Source organism: Hydractinia symbiolongicarpus, chromosome 4, assembly GCF_029227915.1.
Source record: "Hydractinia symbiolongicarpus strain clone_291-10 chromosome 4, HSymV2.1, whole genome shotgun sequence".
Lineage (NCBI taxonomy): Eukaryota > Metazoa > Cnidaria > Hydrozoa > Anthoathecata > Hydractiniidae > Hydractinia > Hydractinia symbiolongicarpus.
In genome coordinates, this window is record NC_079878.1 from 25,529,599 (window position 1) to 25,553,361 (window position 23,763).

The 23,763-nt window shown below is 34.8% G+C and overlaps 1 protein-coding gene across 1 annotated transcript; it reads right to left on the reverse strand.

The window, feature by feature from the left end:
* Positions 1-220: 220 nt before the first annotated feature.
* On the reverse strand, positions 221-21,459 carry LOC130642031 (bifunctional glutamate/proline--tRNA ligase-like). The gene is made up of 27 exons (XM_057449098.1): positions 21,277-21,459; positions 12,659-12,743; positions 11,593-11,692; positions 11,334-11,490; positions 10,875-11,038; positions 10,348-10,445; positions 9,646-9,772; positions 9,241-9,433; positions 8,961-9,132; positions 8,766-8,890; positions 8,416-8,609; positions 8,048-8,218; positions 7,478-7,819; positions 7,216-7,328; positions 6,833-6,962; positions 5,786-5,947; positions 4,903-5,142; positions 4,291-4,560; positions 3,675-3,884; positions 3,300-3,554; positions 2,479-2,838; positions 1,919-2,092; positions 1,580-1,663; positions 1,428-1,504; positions 1,270-1,348; positions 944-1,008; positions 221-625 (listed from the first exon to the last, which is right to left on the reverse strand). The coding sequence occupies exons 1-27, from the start codon at positions 21,422-21,424 to the stop codon at positions 472-474; spliced, it is 4,449 nt and encodes a 1,482-aa protein (XP_057305081.1). The 5' UTR covers positions 21,425-21,459; the 3' UTR covers positions 221-471.
* Between the last annotated feature and the right edge of the window lie 2,304 nt (positions 21,460-23,763).

Below are 23,763 nucleotides of genomic sequence, written 5' to 3' on the forward strand. Positions count from 1 at the left end.
AAGCGATGTATTTAATTTTATGTCATTCTGGACCTCCTTAGAAAAAAATGTTTTTCAGGTAGACTGTGAATTTTTTTTAGCTAAGCAAAACAGGGCAGCAAGGTCACTTGGAGAATTGTTTGCAAAAAATATGCTGAGAAACAAAATATTTCATTGTTGCATTTGTTGGGGCATTCTTTCCGCTTAGTACCGTCATAGGGGTGGAAGTGACTACACGGTCTGAAAATTATGTGTTTTTCTATTCATTGTTTATCAGTTGAAAATAGGTAAAAATATCTATCACAAAAAATAAATAGCGACCACTAACATTCTGTGAAAAAATTACGTTCTTTTTCTAGTTATCTATATACGAATTTAGAAGCAGATGCTAACCTCGGAAAACAGGGAACAGAACAATTTTCAATATCTACGTCATGGCATTAAAATAGAATCCTGAAAAAATATTTCGAAATATGTCTAAACATAATATCTCTAATAGCTACGCCCAAATAAGGTGTAAAACTTGGCGGGTTTGTCGCAACCTGGATGGACACATTTCTCAGTGGTGATTTGCGCTGGCTGCTCGAAAGGAATGCACAATCCCTTCGCACCCATGGAAGGAGCACCGGCATCAGTTGGGTCCTCTCTAAATGTAAAATAAAATAATTGAAAGTCAGTAAGAACAAATACACTTAGTAATCTAATTGGAGGGGAGTCTCATTGAGGATAAATAGTTGGGTAGGGTGTTAATAAATTGGTGAATTTTCATCTAAAAAAGGTGAAAGTGGCAATGTTTTAGCCATTCAATTTATCAAGAAAACAGCCTCAACTTATCAATTATAAAGTCAAGTTAATTCCCCCTGAACTTGTCTAAGCTTTAAGAATCCGTTTTTATCCTACTGTTTCACCTGAAATCTTGCAACCCTTACACAAATAAAAATTAACCAATAGTCTGAACATTTACCTCGCACTCTCTTTCTTGATGGCTTCTTCACATTTTATTTCGCCACAGAATGGAGCCTGGATAATCTAAACAACAAACATGGCGAAATTTAAGGTCGAGATAAAAAAAATCTTATCGAGAACAAAGTCTTTGGTTGTAAACGCACATGTAAGGGAAAACTTCTGGTAATATCCTAGCAAATTACAGGGCTGCCTGGTAAAATCTCAGAATGTGTTACGAAACAATAATTTACAATACTGACATTAATGCATAGTCTTTTTTAGTCAAATCAATCCATCTAACTGCAACACACATGATACAGAAATTTAAGCACAAATCATACTCACTTTTCCTTGTGCAAGCATATCGTTGAATTCTTGCCACGATGTTGTGACTGTAAGATTTTCTTCCAACTGCTTAGTTGCACTACAAATATAAAGATAAGTAAAAACATGTTCTTTAAAAGTGCCACTAAAAATGCACTGCTTAGTGCCAGGTAACTTACCTAGCGTACATGTCAGACTGTATGGTGTCAAGGAGAGTGGTTAGTTGATGGACACGCCCATCTTTCTTCATCGTGATCTATGTAAACAAGAAACTGAGTCAAACGTTGCTCTTAAGAAGTGAAAAACTGTCAACATAAATAACAAAGATCACCTTCTCGCCAGTGTCCCGACGCACTGCCACAAATTCTCCATTTTCAACTTCTCGTGGGCCGAGCTCAATACGAACTGGAACTCCCTAACAAGAAAAAATAGTTAAGCGTGATAACTTAGAGCATCATATTCACATCAACAAATAAACTGCTAAATCCTTGGTAAATATTTTACTTCTTCTGTTCCAACCCTTTACTGAACACAAAATGGTTCGTATTCACTGCCTTGAAAAGGGTTCGAGGTAAAAACAAAGACACAGAATTTTGCATATTAATTGCTGTAAGAAAATCTACTTTTCGTTTTACTTAGTGAAAATATTTGTAAATTAATTTATGCCTACCCTTAATTCCCAATGATTGAATTTCCAACCCGGTGAATAGTTTTCACGAGAATCGCATTTTGCTCGTACGTCGAAATTCTTTAACGTTTTGGTGTACTCTTCACATGCTTCCATTACCGCTTTTCGTTTTTCATCACTTAACGAAACGTTTAAACCGACTGGAACTATAATAACCTAATAAATAAATTAAGGTATTGACGTAAGAAGTTGTATCCATACTAGACCTTTACCAGTCGGTGGCCCGTGAATAAATCCACGGGTTCGACCGTCTTTTATTTACCGCATTTCATGTCTTGCTAATGCGGTTACTATTTTGCGCGACAGACAGACGTACACGGGTATTTTAATAGATTCTTCATTCTAATTTTCGCGCATACTAATTTTCGCGCAATTGCGCAAAATATTCGTTATTGCGCAAGAATCTATAATTTTTTCTAAAATTCAGAAATTTACATTTTTTCCCTTGTTCCATGTTGGGGTATGACTACGCGCGAAATAGATTATTTAACAGCGCAAAAATTAGTGCAAGGTGTATGTCTATATTTTTAAGTAAGACTTACCTGAACGTTTGCCACTCTTGGTGGTAACACCAACCCTTTGTTATCACCATGCACCATAACCAAAACACCAATAGTCCTTGTTGTTAACCCCCACGAGTTTTGGTACACAAACAATTTCTCCTTTGTGTCCGGCTTACTTGGGTCTTCGATTTCAATACCAAACATTTTTGAGAAGTTCTGTCCCAGATGATGAGATGTAGCTCCCTGGATGGCACGTCCACTGGCCTGGATGTAAGCTTCACATGTTGTGGTAAAGTCTCCACCAGCGAATTTTTCTTTTTCCGTTTTCCGTCCCTTGACAACGGGGATAGCGAGTAGATCGGTGTATATTTGCGCGTAGAATCCAAGAATGGTGTAAACCTGAAGTAAATATGTTTTAGTCAACAAAAAGACAACTGAAAAGTATCAAAAAACATTGAACGTTTTTTAACAAGTGTGTTAACTAGGAACTATCCTTCATCCTCAGGCTGCTAAATAAGCCATAAATTAAGCAGTGAGATATCACAGTTAACCTAGAATCCGAATCGACTCTAATGTCATTATCAACAAAAGTAAATCCTCAGACGAGTGTATTTGTGGCATTGTCTTCTCGTTTATAATTTTATCACATAACCGTGCAAACACACACACGTGATGTATTATTATAATAAATAAACTAGGTACGACCTGTAGAAAATCTACTTTATCAGTCACACAACATTTACAGCGCAGATAACTTTGTGAAGACTATGCCTTTAAGAGTAAAACTATTTTAAAAAACACTTTGCTGATGTAATGAATTTGAGTTACGAATTTGATCAATTAATAAAATATAAAAATACCTCTTCACAAGCTTCTTCTTTTCCAGCGAATGCTGAATGTCCCTCCTGCCAAAGAAACTCTCTAGTACGCAGAAACGGTTGTGGATGTTTGAACTCCCATCGCACGACATTGCACCACTGATTCAAACGTAATGGCAGATCACGGTAAGATTGAATCCATTTTGCATATGCAGGATACATGACGGTTTCACTAGTTGGACGAATAGCGATTGGTTCAGCGAGTTCACTCTGTCCTGATTTAGTGACCCAAGCAACCTAAAAAAAATACAATACAATTTAACACATGCAAAAATATAGGCAGTTATGGAAATACAGCCGACTAAAATGCTGCTTTCACTACAATTTTTTTAATAAAATAAACGTTTCGCTTGTTACCTCAGGGGCGAAATCTTCAATATGATCCTTCTCTTTTTCTAACGCAGCTTGCGACACAAACATGGGAAAGTAACAGTTTTCAACGCCCAAGTCTTTGATTTTCTTGTCGAAGAAAGCAACAATCCTTTCCCATATACCAAACGCCCAAGGGCGCAATATATAACAACCACTGACATCGTAGTATTCGATTAATTCCGATTTCGTGATAACCTGATAAAACAACAAAAAGAATCTTTATTCAAACTTCGCTTAAGAAATTTTAGAATGACAGAAGTTCGAAAGCAAGAAGTCTCGACTTGATCAGTACTTTTTATGATATACAACTAATAAACATTGTATTTTAAATCTTACATTACATAAAGCTCATTTAGAACTTTTAAAATATTACCGTGGCTTAACATCACGCTATTTTTTTAAAATCCGAATTAAGGTTCGTTTCCATTCGACTGTACTTTTTGTCATAGCGCAAAAGCTCACGAGCTTGCTAAAAAAAACTTTGAAAAAAATAAGTTTGAATTTTTTTTTTAGCGGAAAATGCGGTCTAATGGAAACGAATGATGATGTGAAACAGTCAATATTATCAAGACCAAAACAACGCACACTAAAAATACTGTACCTGTGAATACCAGTCACTTAGAGCTTCCTCTTTTTTGGCTTCTATACAAAGTCGCGTTTGTTTCTTGGCAGCATCAGCAGCATCACGTGACACCTCCGCAGCTTGTTCTTTCTTCTTTGGTGGAGGCTTCGCTGCATTCTCCTTAGGTTTTTTCTCCTTTTTCTGTTTTTGGTTTCGCGCTCCTCCTGCTGGCTGATAATCGGTACCGGTTAATGTTTTATAGTCACCTTTAAGTTTTAATAATTGCTCAATTTCCGGTTGCAGTTGTTCCTAATATAGACCAGAAAATTTTTTGCAGTGAAATACTTTTTTTCTATTAGCCTGAATTGTATCGCGATAAGTGAATACAATGGTAACATTTAGATAGTTATCTAAAGAAAAGAAGCTATAATATAGATTTATCCAATTTTCTTACAACTATTAATTATTTTGCATTGTCGTCAAAATTTCACTGTATCCAAAAAAGCCAACACTGTAGTATAAGTACTACAGGACCTCAGGAACACGCAAGCAGTGGTCAACCCCGCATACCAAAAATTATCATTCCTTCTTCCCAGTTGTGGGCATCCCTCTCCATACAAAAGCAGTGGTGAGACGCATCTAGAAACTTACCTTTGGAGCGTTGGCTCCCTTCATCGTTCGGATTTTCTCACCTTGCTCTGCAATTTTCTTCACCAGAGCTTCACTCTCAGGGGTTACGTTCACTGCTGTTGGCGGCATTGCTTGTTTGCTTTTTGTCGGTGCAGAAGTTGTCGTAGCTGAAGTTTTCGGCGGCGAATATTCGAGTCCAGTGGCAGTTTTGTACTTCGCTTTAAGTTCCTTTAAAACAGTCACTTCTTTTGTGATATCTTCCTAGAGAATAATAGAAAACATGAGTGAAAGAATAATGTAGAAAATGATTTTAAAAACGTATAATTTTTTTTCAAGTTTACCATAATTAGACTACCTGTTTCATTTTTTTCAACTTCCATACATTCTCTCATAACTATACTGTCAGAAAGCATTGTTTGTTTGATATTTTAAGCCTGTCACGTAACTGTGGGCGGGTTCTCAATGCTACCTTCTTATTTCTTGATATTCAATCTTTCTTACATTTTTATTGACTAAAACTCCTTAAATTTCCCTCATTTTATCAGTTATTATTTGGCCGAAATTTAACGCTCATTGAAACCTTTAAAAGCCGTAAAACATGTAAACTTAAACCATCGAAACATAAAATTCATGACATTTTCTCAGATCAAATAAATCATCATGGCAATACCTCACATTTTGACAATATAATGGAAATTTCTGACAATTCCTGATTTCTTTTTAAAAAGTCTTGACAGAGTGGACACCTCAAACTGTTTTTAAAAAAATTTGCTGAGTTTCAGTAGTCGTGGATAATAAAAGGGTAAAAAACTATTTTCAAAACACAACCTTAAAAAAGGTTGAGAATACCAAAAAAAACTTAAAAAACAGGGATGGATTTCAAATTTCATTTTCAATCACTTACTTTACTTGCACCGTGCGCTTTCAAGTTTCTTATTTTATCACCCTGTACCACAATACTATCATATATAGCTTGCTGCTCGGATGTATGTTCAGTTGATGTGCTGAGTTGAGCTGTTTGGGTTTTTTGAGGAGCAGCAACTTTCTTGGCTTGTTTTTTGCTAGTCTACAGACATAAACAAAAATTATATTAAATACAGTAAGTTATATAGTAAACAAATAGAAATTAAAGCTATAAATTCAGGTATATATGCGTCTATATTTATATTAGTATCAAAAGAAATATAACCAACATGTAAAAAATACAGATGTATGGCATGAAAAAATAATTTCCATTCATCAAATACTTTGTTTATAAGTTTGATCTTTTGAGCATTTCAGAAAAAAAAGAAAATTCCAAACTGAATATGAGTGATGAAATTTTGAAGAAATCACAACAATCACAATTTTTTTTCTCTGTTAAAAAAAAAAAGAAAATGGTTGATTCAGCTTCATGTTTCCATGGTAACAAAAACGATTTGAAAGACTTAACAAATTACACTTGCAAATACATACACGTCGAAGTTTTTAACATTTTCCTTGTTTTTATCATCATGAATTTGACATTAAAACGTCAAAGCCTGGCGATAACAGAATTCTCTGTATGTTTACATAACAGTTCTCTTGTTTTATATTAGCCATTTTTTTAAAGCAAGAAAGTTACAAGGTCGTTTATTATGAACTCTGTACACCTCACTCCAAACATTTAGTAAACTTTTCCAAACCAACTTAAATAACAAAACTACCACATATAAAGCAACAGAAAAAAGAAAACAGGTTGCAGAATTTTGATCATTCATTTCTTTCAGAGACAATTTAAAAAGCTCTTTTAACCAGTCCGTAATAACCTAGCTTTTAAAAACGAGAGTTCGCCAGACTGAATATCCAACGTCTAAGCAACGTTCAACCACTTCTGATGTTAATTAAGCCCTACCTCCCCCCTACAACAAAAAACTCCCATGTTTGAATTCCTACACACTATAGATAATATAACGTGGTCACACTGACTTACCCCTCCTTTGTCTTTCGAGCTTGAACTACTGCTGCTTTTAGTTTTGTCTTTTCCTTGATTCATCATACCAGCTGAAGTACCGTCAGGGATGTGAAACAAAATACATGGAGATTCTTTTCCTGAATGCCGACTATTTGAAACAAAAAAGGTTGAAAGAAAATTTCTAATAAGAGTTTATGAAATTCAAACAATTTTATTAGGAAAGGTCAGGCACAATAGACTGTACACGTCCAAGAAGTGAGTTTCCTCCCAGCATGCAATTCTTTGTTAGCATTGAACTTTCAGGTGTCAAGTCCCCCAAAGCGCGAAAAACAGTTTTAACCTAAAGCAATTGCTAGTGTATGACAAGATTAGCGAAAAACAATAAACATAGAAATTTTCACCTTGGTTCTTGGTAAGGTTCGTCGCAAATGAAATATCCACGTCTTTGAAGTTGAATAATATCACCTTTTTTCAAAGTGGTGAGACACGGGTCTCCCAGCATATCTTGTTCACTCTGAAATACACACAGATGTGTAGTCAAGTAAACATAAACACCAAAGCAAAAGAAAAAGAGCCCAAGAAAGATTAGTAACCAAATTTTGGGCAACAAAAATGCGTCATTTGTAACAGACACGAAATTAAAACAAATAAACAAATAAATACCCTTGTGTTTTTGTTGATATATTGTTTGAAGTCATCATCCCTCGTCAGATCAGGTTTATCAATAATGTTCTCGAAAAAGACGCACTTCGTCGGAACAAAAGGTGCAGCACCATGTTCGGCTAGCCACGTCACTTTTACAGTCTTTTTAAAATCCTTGTTATCAAGTTCAGGAGTAGCTTCAAGAGATGTAACGTTATCACCTGCTTTGTTTACTTTCGTGATACGCAGGTTTCCCCAATTAATGAAAGTCACTAATTCTCCCTCCTTCATCAGCTTTGCGTCCTCTCCTTCTATTAAAATCTTACTTGAGTAATAAACAGGCTTCTGCCCAATGGTCGCATCCTAAAAATAAAAAAAGTTGTAGAATTTAAAAAACCTATCTAATACAATTAAATGTATGGAGTTAATATTAGTGACGTAAACAGGAATAAAATTTGATCATTTATTATTACCCTCATCTCTATAATAATAGTTGCATTCTCTCTGTTCAGAATTACTGTAATTCGCTACTTTATGCTGGTAGGCAAATTGACAAAATAAAGAAATAAATCAAAATTTTTAAAATGATACCTTTGGATGTTTTGGATATTCCTCAGAAGAATCAACCACACCATTCACTGTTACTGGAATGACTTGATTCTTCAGGAGAGCGTTATATCGTGGAGCAATTGGATCGATAACTTTTTTATTAAACGACCAGATTTTGTCCCATTCCATATGTACGTTGGATTTTGATGACCCCTTTTAGAAAAAAAGTCCTTGTCATTGTTATTGTTATTATACTTTGAGCCCCTGGAAGACATTGTGCTTCCAACTTTTACATTAAAAAAAAAACTCAATTATTTTCAGAAAGTTATAATTCTTAACATTAATTAAAATCCATAGCACAGGCACACACATTCATTTAAGAATCATAAGCCCACACATGATCTTCTTACCTGAGCCACAATAAACTCTTTGAGACCTTCAATAGTCATCCCTCGACGCAATATTCCTCTCACTGTTGGAAACCTTGGATCGTTCCAACCATCTACATAGCCTTCGTTAACTAAGTATGTTAGTTTTCGTTTCGACAACACAGTGTTGATAAGAGCAAGTCGACTGTACGAGTAGATGTATGGTTTCCTTAAACCTGATATAGTTTTATAAAAATTTTACTCATTAACGAATGCTATTGAAAACCCTGACACTTTGAATTATTCTATGGACACAAAGCAAACTTTCAGCACAAATCAAATAATATAAGGATTATTTGCTAAATCAATTTTTAAGCAGTTAAACCACTTACCTAATTTTTCAAGGATCCAATAGAATTGTGCATCTCTGTCAAGGTACTCTGACGTCCTCAAAGCATGTGTGACACCTTCAATACTGTCAACAATTGGACATGCAAAGTCGTATGTGGGGTACGCACTATAAAAAAACAAAGAAGTTGAAAAAAGCTTTCAGATCCTCATGGATTAAACGAGATGCTCTAACTTACATGTATTTTTGGCCATGAATTAAATGTGCTTCATCTCGACACCTGTACAAGACTGGATCTCGTAAACATCCGTTATCAGATTTGTAATCGAGTTTAGCACGCAAGCAATACTCCAAACCATTTGCTGTTCCTTTTCTCATTTCTTGGAACAATCTCATGTTTTCGTCAACAGCTAAAAAAATACACACGCTACATTAAAAAACAACTCCTTTGTAACTTATTTTTTCTCCTCACAGCAAATTTGAAAAGCATGATAGTTTAAAATATAGAAACTACTCACATAAGTCACGATTCGGTGAGGGCTGACGTTCTTCTCGCATTTTCCTCATCTCTTCCAGTGGTGTATTGTCACAAAAAGCATCACCCTGCTTTATCAGTTGCTCAGCATAATCATACATACAATCAAAATAATCAGAAGTTCTTGTATATTGATCAGGCGTCAGATGAAGAAGCTTGATGTCCTCAAGAATAATCTACAAAGAGAAGCAAAATCATGTTTTGATAGTATATATGTACAAGTATAATAGACATCATCAAAATTCCAACACAATATAATCTTTATTTATAATCTCCACTTTCCTTATGGGACTTGGAAAGGATGTATTTAACTTGGAACAAACTATTTGCTACACCTTTGAATGGAAACATTACCAAAGATAGCTAAAAGGGAACAAAGATTACATACATCTTCATAATGTGCATTCTCCTTAGCAGGGTTAGTGTCATCAAATCGCATAATTAGTTTGCCTTCATATAATTCTTTGTAATACTGGTTCATGAGAGCTGCTTTTGCATGTCCAATGTGTAAGTACCTTTAGAGAAACACAAATCACAAATCATATATTGAAAAACTATATTCACAAGGATACAAATAATACTGTTAGGAATAAGTGAAACATGGTGATCTATATTTACTAAGGTATATATTCATGTATCTTGTTTTTTAAAGGAAGAGCTGAAATGGAGAACAACACTTTATAATACATTCAAAACCTTTAAAACCTTTTTAGTTAAAATTTTTCTGAGCAAGACCGTCACAACTTTAACAAAATCATTGGCTAATGAAAGACAGCTTTAGACAAACACTTGTGTGATGGCATAAAAAATAACTAATTTTGTGTTACTAAAAGATTCTGTTCTTAAGTTCTAAATACTGCATATGTCTTTGCATTTACGTAACATTTGCTTCTAACAACCATGTATTGGCACATGAAATTGTTTTCAAAAATTTATTTATTATGCACAGTTCACTGTATATAACATTTTACAAGTTAAATTAATATATGATTTGATAAAAATAATAAAGTCAAAAGAGTTATTTAACTAAATGTTTTCAAAATTAATAATCACAAAAAAATATTATTAGACTAGCAATATTAATACTAACCCACTGGCTTCAGGTGGAAATCGAACTACAACTTTTCCCTTCTCAGCACCAGGAAGATCAAAAAATTTCCCACCAACTTCCATGGTTGATTTTAATCCCTAGTGGTACAACGCAATTTTTTAATTACTAGATAAGATGTCTTTCTTTAATAACTACTTTTTTTCAGTTCTTGTTTTTCTTTTTCATCATCAGCAGGAAAGTCCATACTTAAATACATAGTTTAAAATTAGTAAGTGAATTTTTTTAAAGGGCTGATAATAATTAATAGTAGCACATTGTTTGATTTAGAATATAGGAAATCGTGATAAATAATATTTTGAAATTTTTTACCCTGATGAAAGAATTTTTATTGCAACCTTTAAGTAACATGTATCTATATTATAATGCCCGTACACGTCTGTCTGTCTGTAACGCAAAATGGTAGCTTAGCTGCGCAATAGCGAGAAGCGGTATAAAAAGAACGGGTGAACCCGTGGATTTTCCACAGGCTAATGACTATGCTACAATATTGCTAGAGCCAAAATTACCTTTTTAGTTTCAGGCTTATTATTAGTTGTGTTTTTTCTCACAGCAGCAGGAAATTTAGATTGTATGACACCAAATGCCTTTTGATTACAGCAGTATTTAAACCACCTGCCAACATGAATATCAGCTTTTCCTGAATCCAGAAGGTTTGACCATCTTGGGTTGTCTAGAAAAACATAAGCTTTATATTATTTGTAGTATCAAGGAACTATGTTTCACAAAAAATATAGAGGTTTAAAATCACACTAAAAAGTATTCCATAATGGTGGCAGTGTCTACTCTCTTGACATAATTTTTTTAAAAAAATAGAATTTAAAAATAATCTTTCTTAAGCTTTATCACAATTGGGTGATTTTATTGTGTGTTATTTACTCTGATTTGTAAAATGATTTGATGTAAAGCTTTTTTTGCTGATCTGAATTTGCAAACTAAGTTGTGAGATTATGCATAAACTAACGTACTATAAAGTGCAGTCCATACAGCGAAATCAGCAAGTGTAAAGGCATGTCCAACTAAATGAGTTGATGGAGCTAGACATTTATTCAATTCAGTCAACGGAGTACCAATTTCTTGGGTGTTTTTCAAGTATAGGTTACTGAAATCAAGCCAGCTGTCAACCTGAAAAAACATATTTTAAAAGATATTTTTAATAAGTTCTTGTTTTAATACGATTTTGTGTCTATTAACTATCTTCTAACAAGCGTGAATAAAGACGAGTACCTGTGACGCTTCAAGGGAAGTTTTGCCATAGAGTCCAGAAGATGGAAAACTTCTTGCTAAATATCTGCTGACAGCACCTTCACCTTCAATCTTTTCATTGCTAAAAGCATAAATCAAGAATGCACAGTCAGGTTACATAGACATACACACTATCTAACCTGAATACTTGTACTTATACTCCTTGATTTTTAGGTGCAAGTGTCCACTGTCTAAGAGTTGAAAAAAAAATTCCCTTCAGCACGTGTATATTGTCTACTGTTATATGAAAAACATATTGGTTTTATTTATTCTCGCTTTTATTTTATTTTTGGCCATCTGCTTAAAAATTTCATAACAACTTTTCTTTTCTAAAAAAGTAAACACATGGTCACAATCCGTTTCTGGCAAGCAAAAAATTCCAGTTAAAAGAAGAATAAAATCGCTAATCAAAATAAAAATTCACGTTTTGCGAATAATGTTTTATATATTTAAATTATATTGTAAACATATGCTTAATAGTGATGATCTTTAAAAAAAATGAAGACACTTTTTCACAGTTTTGTATTCTTCGTGTACTGCACTGTCTTGGATCTTATTTACAAAACTATAAAAGCTCTGTGGGTGAAATAACTTTCATTATCTAGGAAGGTTTTTTCGTTTTGTGGCTAGTTAAACTATGCCCAAACATAACTCCAAATCAAGGCTGTTATAGAAAAAAAACAATCTTGTTACACACAAGTATCATGATTCTAAATCACTTGGAATTAGAACTGGGAACAAAGTAGTTTTGTAGAAAAGTTTATTTTAGTGAAACGTGTATTTTTAACTCTTTTTTTTATCTTTTGCAATAAAAAAATCCAAATAAGTTTTATATCTTTGGAAAGGTTATTTAATACATTTTTAACTAATATAGGAATGAAAAAACGTTGGCTCGAATTTTTCTAAAAAAGCTAAATTTGAAAATCATGCTTGTTTCCTGTCGGATGACCTAGAAATTAAAAAATGATTAAGAAAAGGCAAAGCAGATTTAGGTGAATAGTCTTAACAAAACAAACTCATACAAACAATAGACAATATCACTACAAACTTGATTTTAACATAAGTTCCATCTCCCTCTGTTACAGTGACATCTTCTTTAAGTTCTCTTAAGTGTTCAATTGCCAACAGCACAACTAAAATAGAAATAATGTTATATAAGATCAATCTTCTCTATAATAATACCTTTCATACAATAACTTTGTCTGTCTGTTCAAAATTGTAGCTTATATTTCCAGGGAAGTTATTAAATCGAAAATCACATAATTATAATCATAGCAATTACTTAATTAATCATTACTTTATTATTTCATGCTAACAAGAGTAAGAATGTATATAAAGTATAAAGATGCAGGAAATACATACAACGGGCAAACCCTTATGGAATTTTCCACAAGCTAACAGTTATATATAAATTACCACAAGAAAATCTGCTTTTGGAAGCAAGCCTGTAAAGCACTATGTTAAGAATTAACATTTGAAATTTGATGTAGTGTGATCTCTTTTTTTTTTAATGAAATAAGTATTTATACTTCTAAGTGATTCACAGCAATGACATTTAATGTTTTGTTAGGTATGTTTTTCCCCTAAAAAATTCATGGCATTCTGGTGTTTACTTTGGATTTGATTGCTCAACCTGTAATCCTAGTTCGAAAGCGGAATTTTTCGAGAAGGCTGGAAAAAGTGAGACAACAATGTCTTAGAGATTTTGAAGCCAGTTAAAGGTTGGCAAAGCACAAGGTAAGGGACAAAACAGTAAACTAGGGATTTTGATATTATAGTTTTGCTATTAGAGCACCCTTGATTTTAAGAAATTGCAGAAGGAGATTTGACTAACCCTTTGGACAATAAGACGGCGCCGATAAGCAGCAAACGCCTACATATATAAGGGCGAGTTCGGGCGACTTTTCAAATTAAATTGACAGTTGTCCGCCGAAACCGCCCGCACTTTCCTGAAGACGCCCGAACTCGCCCCGGAACATTCCTGAAATGCAACACCTTGTAACATAAACATAGCGAACGACAGTTGAAAGAACACGCTTGAAGAGAAAGGAGGTAATAAAGTTTATATCTATATTATAATGCTCGTATACGTCTGTCCGTACGCCCGTCTGTCTGTCACGCAAAATGGTAGCTAAGCTGCGCAATAGCGAGAAGCACGCAATGCGGTATAAAAAGGACGGGCGAACCCGTGGATTTTCCACGGGCTAACAACTAGTATAAGTTATTTATCAAGTAAATCTTATCAAAAACCATAAAAAACAGTTCTTTTAAGAACTTAGCTACCATATAGTTAGTTCATTTTAATTTTTATACTTTTTAAATAATTCTTCGAGAGTCATTTATGGTGAATCTTTATTTTTTTCGGGCATTGTTCGGACTATGCGGGTTTTTTCAGGCAAATACCTGAATTTTTTTTAAAACGCCGAACTCGCCCGCACTTTTTACGGCGTATGAGGCTTATCGGCACCCTTGTCTACAGTTTTGCATTTTGCATCGTGTTTTGTAGCTAAGTCACTTAATACTTCTTTTTTATATTTAGTTAAGACTTTCTCAAGATGAAATTGTTAAAATCAAAGATGTTTATGGCTAGCTAGCTAATCTTGGCTTTATCACAAGATTGGGTGCTATTTTATACAATTTATAAAGAAACACGAAATGATTGCTTTGTATATATTTAATGTATATAATAAATAAACTATTTATGCACAACTTGAGATATTTTCTACTAGCATGATAAACTAGAATGTTGAAACTTTCGACTCTGAATGTTTTATTTAATGTATGATGTCACATATTTGGCCCGAAAACCCTTAGAACCAAAAGTGACCCTTTGGACAATTTCGGACATATAAATATTACATCTACATCATCTTTAATGGCCTCAGAATCCAAAGTAATGTTTTTTATAAAGTTAAGAAACGAATTTTAAGCATACATTCAGGCTCTAAAGGCCGTTTTTCACATAATTTCTCACATTTGGCCCAAAAATAACCCTTTCAAACAGACTAATATGTCATCTACATCATCTTTAATGGCCTTAGAATCCAAAGTAATGTTTTTTATTCAGTTAATAAACAAACTTTAAGCACACATTGAGGCTCTAAAGGAGGTTTTTCCCATTGGTCTAACATTTGGCCCCAAAAAAACCCTTTGGACAATGTTGGACAGTAATAAAATTAAGTAATTTTCATTCCAGATATTTAACCTAACCTGTGGACCATAAAAAACATGTTTCCTTAACTTTATTCTAGAGATATTGTGAAAGACATTCATCTAAATGATAATTTTTAAGTTATTTTTAGACATTTTGGCCTAAATATACCAATTTCGGACAGGTGTCCAAATTTTTTTTTTTTTTAATAATATGGACAATTTATCTGAGATTATTATTCTTTTTACAGAATATAAAAATTTTATTTTGTTTTTGAGATATCCTGTTTTAACTGAGAGGGTAATTCAAATTATTTTTTCGTAACATTTTTGTCCGCTTCAAAACAGCCGTGTGCAAAATAGAAACAAAAGACTACAACTATCAAAGATATTGAGTCAGATCCACTTGGGCTATGTGGTCCTTCTTTACATGTCTATATATAGACAGGATACCTGTCTCTCTTTTCTGCTCTCGCGCTGTCCTGCTTTTTTAACCCTGCTTTTTTTAGCGCGCTATCGCTGAAAAGAGAGACAGGACTAACCTACCGTAGGAATGCAACTGCTACTTTCTGATTGGCTAATTTTTGCAGGGCAGTTGCGCAACAATTTTGTTGATCCGTGGCCGTATCAACTAAACTAATAAAGAAAGCTACACCCTTTTAATTATATTATAGTGAGGCTGATGATTAAAATTATGGATTTAATTTATTTTATTGAACATGGCGACTGTTTCGGATGTTTCAAAAGTCATCTCAAACATTTTAGTTCCACTTTCTTTTTCAATTAAACCCAAACAATTAGAAGCTGTGGTAAATATTTTAAATGGAGTCAATACCTTGTGTATTTTTCCAACGTGTTATGGTAAAAGTTTAATCTACCAACTTTTACCAAGTGTGTGTTTGGAGTTAAATATAGCACCTTCACCACTTGTTTTAGTCGTTTCTCCTCTTATTTCTTTAATCCAAGATCAAGTTTCATCTGCAAATTCGTTAAGTGCGTCAAGGATTAAAGGCTTCCAAACTAGATTGCGATGATTATGGGGATATTATATCTGGCAATTTCAATATTTTGATTGGCACACCTGAATCTTGGCTTAATAATGCCAGGTGGAGACAGTTTCTCTCATCTAAATTTGTACTGGACATTGCTGTTTGCCTTGTTGTGGATGAAGTACACAAAGTGTCATGGTATGGTGTTTTTATTATTGGTGCCCCAAAGCTGCAAAGAAAGCATTTTCAGAATGTATGTTTTGTATAATAACATCCTCCATCATAATATGATGCTAGATATAACTAAATCTGACCCCATGATATTCCTCTATGCATCTTTAGTTTTTAGCGAGAGAAAAGAGAGTGTAGTTTAATGCAAAACAGCATGAACTTTACTGTACATGCAGATACAGGCTCATTTTCTGCCACTCTCTGTAAAAGATGAAAACGTTTTCCATTTTTTGAACCAAGTTTTATTTTATAGCTTTATAATGTTTATATATCCTTATCTTAGGGGTGCCTCACCAATGAGCAATGAGGACAAGCCATTCAGAGAAGCATTTGGTAGAATCAGTGAAATGCGGTCTATCTGTCGTCAAGATTTACCTATTCTTGCCCTCAGTGCCACTGTGGATGTTGATTTGACCCAGCTTGTTATCGGAAGTTGCGGATTATCAAAAAAACTGAGAGTAATATCAGTATGTAGTGACAGACAAAATATACGATTGTGTGTTTTGAATATTTCCAGTAGGGAAAATGTCCAATGTCTGAAGTGGATTGTTGACACTTTTTTATCAGAGGTTTCTGATACACATAAAGTAATAATTTACTGTCGATCAGTGACTTTGTGTGGTTTTGTTTACTACCACGTTCGTAAGATGATTGAACGAGAAACTTTGGGAAATGGTATGAAATCTACCGACTTAATTGCCTTATTTCACTCTGGAACATTGGAAGCCCAAAAATCGAATGTTTTATCAGCCCTGACATCAGACACAGGTACTATTCGGTTGGTAGTTGCAACAAGTTCACTTGGTTGTGGTGTTAACATGAAGAACGTTAAATTTGTTGTTCATTATGGTCCAGCATATGACACCGCTGATTATTGCCAACAGGTTGGCCGAGCAGGACGGAACATTGAAGGACTTTGCCATGCAATACTATATGTCTTTCCACAGGGCAGAGGAAATGTAAATAATTCTATGGTATCCTACATTCAGAGCCATGAAAAGAGTTGCTTGAGGACATCACTGTACACTCCATTCAATGAAGACGGAAACAGTGTAATGCCTTTGTCACCTGGCCATAACTGTTGTTCATTTTGTGCAAGGAAATGTGAGTGTGATGAATGTCCGTTGTTTCCCTTTGAAATTGTAACAGAAGAAAAAGAATCCAAAGTATTTGGTAAAAAGATTATACGTGAAGTTTCAGAAGATGATAAACAACTTGTCAAAGATATGCTAGTTGAGTACCATGAAACTATATGTTCCAAACCAATGTTACTAGTGCCTGGAGAAGTGATGACTGGGTTATCAAAGAGTTGTGTAAATGAAATTGTTTTGCATTTACCATACATAAATTCAATGGAATATATACAAAATAATCTCAATCTGGGTACAGATACTTCCAAGGAACTTATGCTAATACTCAATGTGTTTTACCTGGATTATTGTATTACCTGGTACCCAACACTCTCCGGATCATTGGATTCTATCATATTTTTCCAGCCTTTAACGTCTTGGTCATGATTACAGGCTAATTTCTTGTTTTTGTTCAATGCAGTTTGATAACTATTGGTTACACCAAGGGCATTGAACCATTTAAACGCCCGCTTCTTAGCACCAGCGGCAATGAACAGCTGGTCATTGCGATGCGAGACTATACAGGCTCTGCTTTTATGATATCTTGCTTTGAACAGGATTCCGAAACACGCCACTTGTTGTCCAATATATACCCTGTAAAATATTAAGCGTATAGAACATATTCGTAACATTTTGTTGCTCTCCGTATCTCTTGGACAGTCATCGATCTTACCCTTTCTCTCCAGCTACTGCACCTCTTATGGCAGCCGACAGGATTGGGCAAAGTTCTTCCATCCTCTCTAAGAATTTCGCGTCATTAAAATTGACTAAAGCATCGACAGAGACGTCTGTCATTAAATTGTCACGCTCAACTCTTGCCATTTCCTGTTTGCACTCGTTTTCAACTACGATATTTAAGGAATCTAGTTCTGAAGCATTCTATGAAAAAAACTAGTGTATATAGTATCAACGATACAAAGAAAAGAATAACACAAAAAAATCGCTCATGAATTACCTGATCGTCAGCAATTTTACATTTTCGTTTAAATCTACAGTTTTTCCACCTCAATCTGAGTTCTTCTGCTTTCTCCAGTACTCCTATTCCTCTATAGCACTTGTCACACACCGATCCATTTACACACTTTTTTTTCCTGTCGTCATTATTAACACTATCAATATCACGATTAAGGAGTTGGAAGCCAATTTTGTGCAGCCTCTGCAACTCCATAGGCCACAAGAGATGTCTACTTTCCTTACAGTTTTTATATTCTTTCAAACAAAGACGACATGAAGCAACCCTTTTAATTCACGGCGGCACGCGGCAAATGCCGACGTGATTGCCGTCGTGATTTGAGAAAAACTAATATCACGTCGGCAAAAAAATGCCGTCGCTAGAATTTTTATATTTTCAAAAAAAAAAAAATTGTTGCTTAAAGAAATAAAGATTTTTCACTTATCTCGTAAAAAAATACAGTAAAACACTTTTTTCTTTTCTTTCCTTTAAATCCTTTCTTTTCATTGCTTTCGGGAACTCAAGCTGTGTTTACATTTTGTTTTTTCTTCTACGAACCCACCATGTGTATGTTTTTTCATTCATTCATTTTTTCCTCCACGTGTTCTTTTCTATTTTTAATTCATTCGAATTGCGTCATAAAAAAAGGAAGAAAATTTTTATTCCCGTAGGGACATCTTCTCTTTTTGTTAAGTCGATTCAAACGTGCCACTTTATTAACAACAAACATTTTACCAGTGAAGACTTCAAAAATGGTTAATTTGTCTGTAGTGAAAAAGTGGAATTTAAAAGAATTTGAGTATTTTTGTGATGATCCAAGTGATCCTTCGAAAGTTACAAAAATAAAATGTTTAGTGTGTAGCGAATTTTATGGAGAAAATTCAAAAGAATTAGAAAGGTTACAAGGCCAAGTTAAAATGCAGGTCAAAAAATGGGTCGATGGAAGTTCAACAGTGAAAAAAAATAATGCCGTCGATCATTTGAAATCAAATACCCATAACAAAGCAGTGCAACGACTCAAAGAAAAGCAAACCCCTACTACAGGCCAAGAGATCGCTCAGTCTTCAAGTAAGGAAAAAACTATCGTCGAACATGGTAGAGACTTACTGAAAGGAAAGAAGTTTATAATGTGGATGTGGGATCTGGATACCTTCATAGTTTGTCTGCGAAGGAAATGGTATTACATTTATCAAAATCGATAGTGGAAGAAAATATAACTATTCCTTTGAATGACGGAACAAGGATTTATTTTAGTGTCTTGTTTGGATGGTTCATCCAACGCTAAAACCATGGACGAAAAAGAAGTTTACGTCATAAAAACATGCGATGATGGTAAGCCTCGCTATGATGTGTTATCAATGGAGCAACCAGAGGATGCAAGTGCCGCAGGGTTGAAAGATATCCACGATGTGTCACGACTGTTCCACCTGTAAGTGCATCATGCAAACTTGATTCATCCGTGCTTCGTCGGCGTTCACCTCCGTACAAGTTAGGAACCGCATGGCCTGTATATCTTCCGTGAGACCGAGGCTACCAACCACGAAGGGGCCGGGCTGTTGATATCTGTGTCTACGTAGTTCCTAATTAGGCCAGGAGTCGGTGAATTAGCTAGGATGAACTTGTTGGCTTTGTACAGTCACACACGTGGTTCGTGTGCCAAAAAGAGAGGTCGTGCGAAGCGAAGATTTTCAGTTCTAAGAATAGGTACAGGGGCTTCGATATGTCCAACACGTGGGTGGGGAAATGGTAGCGTAGCTCGTAGTGGTCGATTGTGGGTTGTTTTCGAAACGATGATTTAGAAGATAGAAGACTGCAACTAATGAAAATTTTTCTCTATTATTCGTAAATTTCATAAAACGTTTTAAGTATGATACAAAAAATATATATACAACTTTAAACAACACCGAAAACGAAAGGAAAAACCCCTTTTCTTAAAAAAAAGTATGCCGACGTGAAATAGGTATTTGCCGACGTGTCTGGCAAAAGTATCAAATCACGTCGGCACGATTTTGCCGTCGTAAAAAATTCCTAATTAAAAGGGTTGTGAAGTCATACTTCTTTCAACTCCAGACACAAGGGTTTTTTTATATCGTAGTGTTGTTTTTTGTACATGTGCGCTCCATGTGTTTTCTTAAATTTCCCGCTTGAACTTTAAAGACATTAGTCCACTCACTCGCGGTGGTTAAAACCTTATTACAGTATACAGTTGTATATTTTTTTCAAACTTTTAATCACAGAAGGAGAGTGCTGTGAGGAAAAATAATCTATCAAGATTTCGAGATGTGGATGCTTTTTCCATGCTTAACACGAATAAGATACTATTCCTTCTTGTTTAGAAAAGACAACCAAGCAACTGTAAACAACGTTCTATCTAAATGTCATCGCTTAAAAGGTGTTTTAAATGGCGATTGATCAAGCAGGCAGCTGCATGTGCGTTGACTGATATTTTTCAATAAATGTGAGTTTGGTGGGATACTTTTAAATGTTCAAACATATTAAAAATTATTATGCGGTAACTCCATTATTCTTTTTTAGTTTTTAAGCCATTTCTAGCGATTTTATTTGACTAAAGCTAGAATTTTTTGTCTTTTAGTCGCAGCTATAGCTAGCTAGCTACCTTAAGCTAATTAATGTTTGTTTTTAATCCGCCATGTTTTAAAGTGACTTCCAAAATAATTAAGCGAATATTTAAAAACAATATATACTGTGAAATTTAAGTGGCTAATAGATAGATAGATAGATGCGCATATTTTACATGGCTAGCCTCACAAATATCGAGGGATATACCCTGTCTATTATTTCCAGGAGGGGCCATGGCGTAGATGGAGAGTCCTAGAGTATTTAATGCTCATTTTGAGCTACGCAGACCCAATTAGAGCCCGCGCTCTACTAGACAACTCCCGGCAACATCCAACGGCCCACACAGTGTGCCATCTTCCCAATTTCCCTCACATGGCTAATATTTTTGATTTTGAAATCAGTTGTCAGTTTGAATGTTAACTGTCAAGGTAGGTTATTCTAAACTCTCTTTTTTCTCTTCTCTATCAAAAATATCAAGAAGGGAAAAATGATGAGTTTAGTTTACTAGACTAGTCTATATATGGAGGCTCGAGCATATAGCTACCGATCTTTGTAAAAGTACATTATTGACAAAATATCTAGCTAGCTAGCTAACATCATGATGCTCTTTAGCTAATGGCTAATTGATTCTTACCTCCTGGGTGAATTTTCTTGTCTACGTTAACTGAAACCATGGTAGAGTATGGTATCAACAGTCGTTTAGCTTCAGTAATATATATACGCTTTCTCAGTAAGAAAAATATATTACGACTAACACCAGCTGTTAGCAAACTCACCACCATGTGTCACACGTCACTTCTAGTGCTACCATTTTATGAAATATTGGACGCTGTTAAGACCACATTTGCTTAACGGATAATTTTCATTAGATTGGCGCCCAAGTAAACCTGACGCAATATTTTTGTCGTGGTCGGACATACATCGAGAAAGGCGGGTTTACACTTAACTAAACGAATAGAGTCAAATCGATTGGTATACAATCGTTTAAGTCGAAACTCGCCGTTATGCATCATCTTGCTTACACTTTAATAAAGGCATGGATATTTTGCAGACGCATTATTGTTGGCATAATTAGGTGAAAACTCTCGTTCAATCACTGCTTGGAACAAAACCAGCGTCCTCTAAAGTCAGATCGTCAATATGCTCAGCACTGGTTGATTTTTTACAAATCATCTGCAATATCTTGCTGTGATGTGAAACGAACGCTTCGTATAAAATGTTTCAAATGAGAATATATAACTTACTCATTTGGAAATTAAGGTAAGTTAAGCCACCGGCGCAAACAGGGAAGTAACAAAGTGACTTCTCTTTGCAAGTTTGCATGTATTGCTAGAACGGTGACACACCGGTGCAAAGTAACTTTTTCTTTGTTTAAATAGAGTGAGTTGATATGTCAATCTCTGGCCTTGTGAAAACAATAGATAAAATCGCACCGAAGATGCGCACCAAAATTTAAATACATTTCAAAAAACCCGAAATAATATTGGGGAATAATTGCGCCCTAACCGACTGATGACGGACCACCCTCCGGCGCTACACTAGACATATATTTTTCCCTTTTTGATCCATTTTTGTTATTTCACCTTTATGGATTAGCTAGTAGTTGCTTTGTTAGATTGAAACTATACAAAGAACTACACATTTGCTATTTTCTTCCTCTTTTTTAAAAAACTTACTCGCTGCAACTCACTCGCTGTAACTTTGTGAACCATGATTGCAAGCATAGCTTATGTTTTTTTATTATATATTTTTCTATTAACTAATTTTCAAGTGACCTTTGTTTTGCATCTTCCTAACAATATCAGACAAGAACAGATGTATTTTTTGTAGAGATTTGGTATTTCACCGGACTGTGCATAGCACCACTGGACCGTGCATCACATGTTCATCGCATACAACGACATTTTGCCAAAACCGTGCCTCGCATCCTGACTGTGCCTCGCATCCGAATGTGCAGCGAATACAATTAGTGAAGTCTACATAGAATATACTCACCGGACAATGCATAGAATACTTCTGTAAATTGTTTGTGTGTATCGCATATTTTGCATAGTTATCAGCATAATCCGGCTTAAAACTCACAGTCTCCGGAACCAAAAAATAAAACCTTGTGAATGATGATACACGATGACTTTTTTTCTCAAATAAGTGATTGACATCTTTCAATCAAGTTTTTGATATTTATTTTTCTATCATTATTACAAAAGTCATGACATAAAATAGAAAGGTATAACACAGTTACATAGTTGCGTTAATATGTTTTAAGGATAAAGCTCAAATTCATTCTAATACGCACATGGAAACCGGGTTGTATTTTAATGTAAAAGCCGACATTCGTAGAAAAATATGGCTTTCTGAACTAGATGTCAAATTTATTGTGATGTGTGGCTTATCTATAATCCAAGGCGAGGTCATTTTTTCTCTCGGTTTATCATTTGCGGGACATTGAAATTTAAAGTTGTATGCTTATCCTTCGTTTTATGATAAAACCAGTGACAGGTCTGTTGTTGCATCCTCGTCCCCAGGGTTTGCTGCCGATGCCAACGCCGCTTGCGCTTACTTGACGATTTTTGAACTGTATTTATTATGCATTTTAGTGTTTATAAAGATTGAAACGCACTGTGCCAACTTCGTCCCCAGGGTATCTTGTATCTTTTCTGACCCCGGGACGGCGATACGAACATGTTTCTATCGCCGTCCCGGGGTCAGAAAAGATACAAGATGCTCTGGGGACGAGGATGGTACTGTAACGCTCGTGATAGCAAGACGAAATTTACATATTACGTTTTAGTAGAAGTTGAGACTTTTCAAAAATGAAATACTCGTTTGGAGTCACTTGCTGATTTTTGTTTGTTTGTTTTCATAACTAAAAAACAAAAAGAGTCTAAAATTTGCTACGAGGCTTAATTCTGAAGTTGATAATTTATTGAAGATAAAAAAAGGAACAAATCAGGCTAAAAAGGCTTGACAAATAAGAGCAGCTATCCTCAAGTCAGATTATATAGGTTCTTATAAGAAAAAGCTTATTGCTTATATTGTGTGACTTTTTAGTGGCTAATATTTTTTTCTATTTTTTTTTAATAATGTTTTTTTTACGAAAAATTCAATTAGGCTTAGAGTA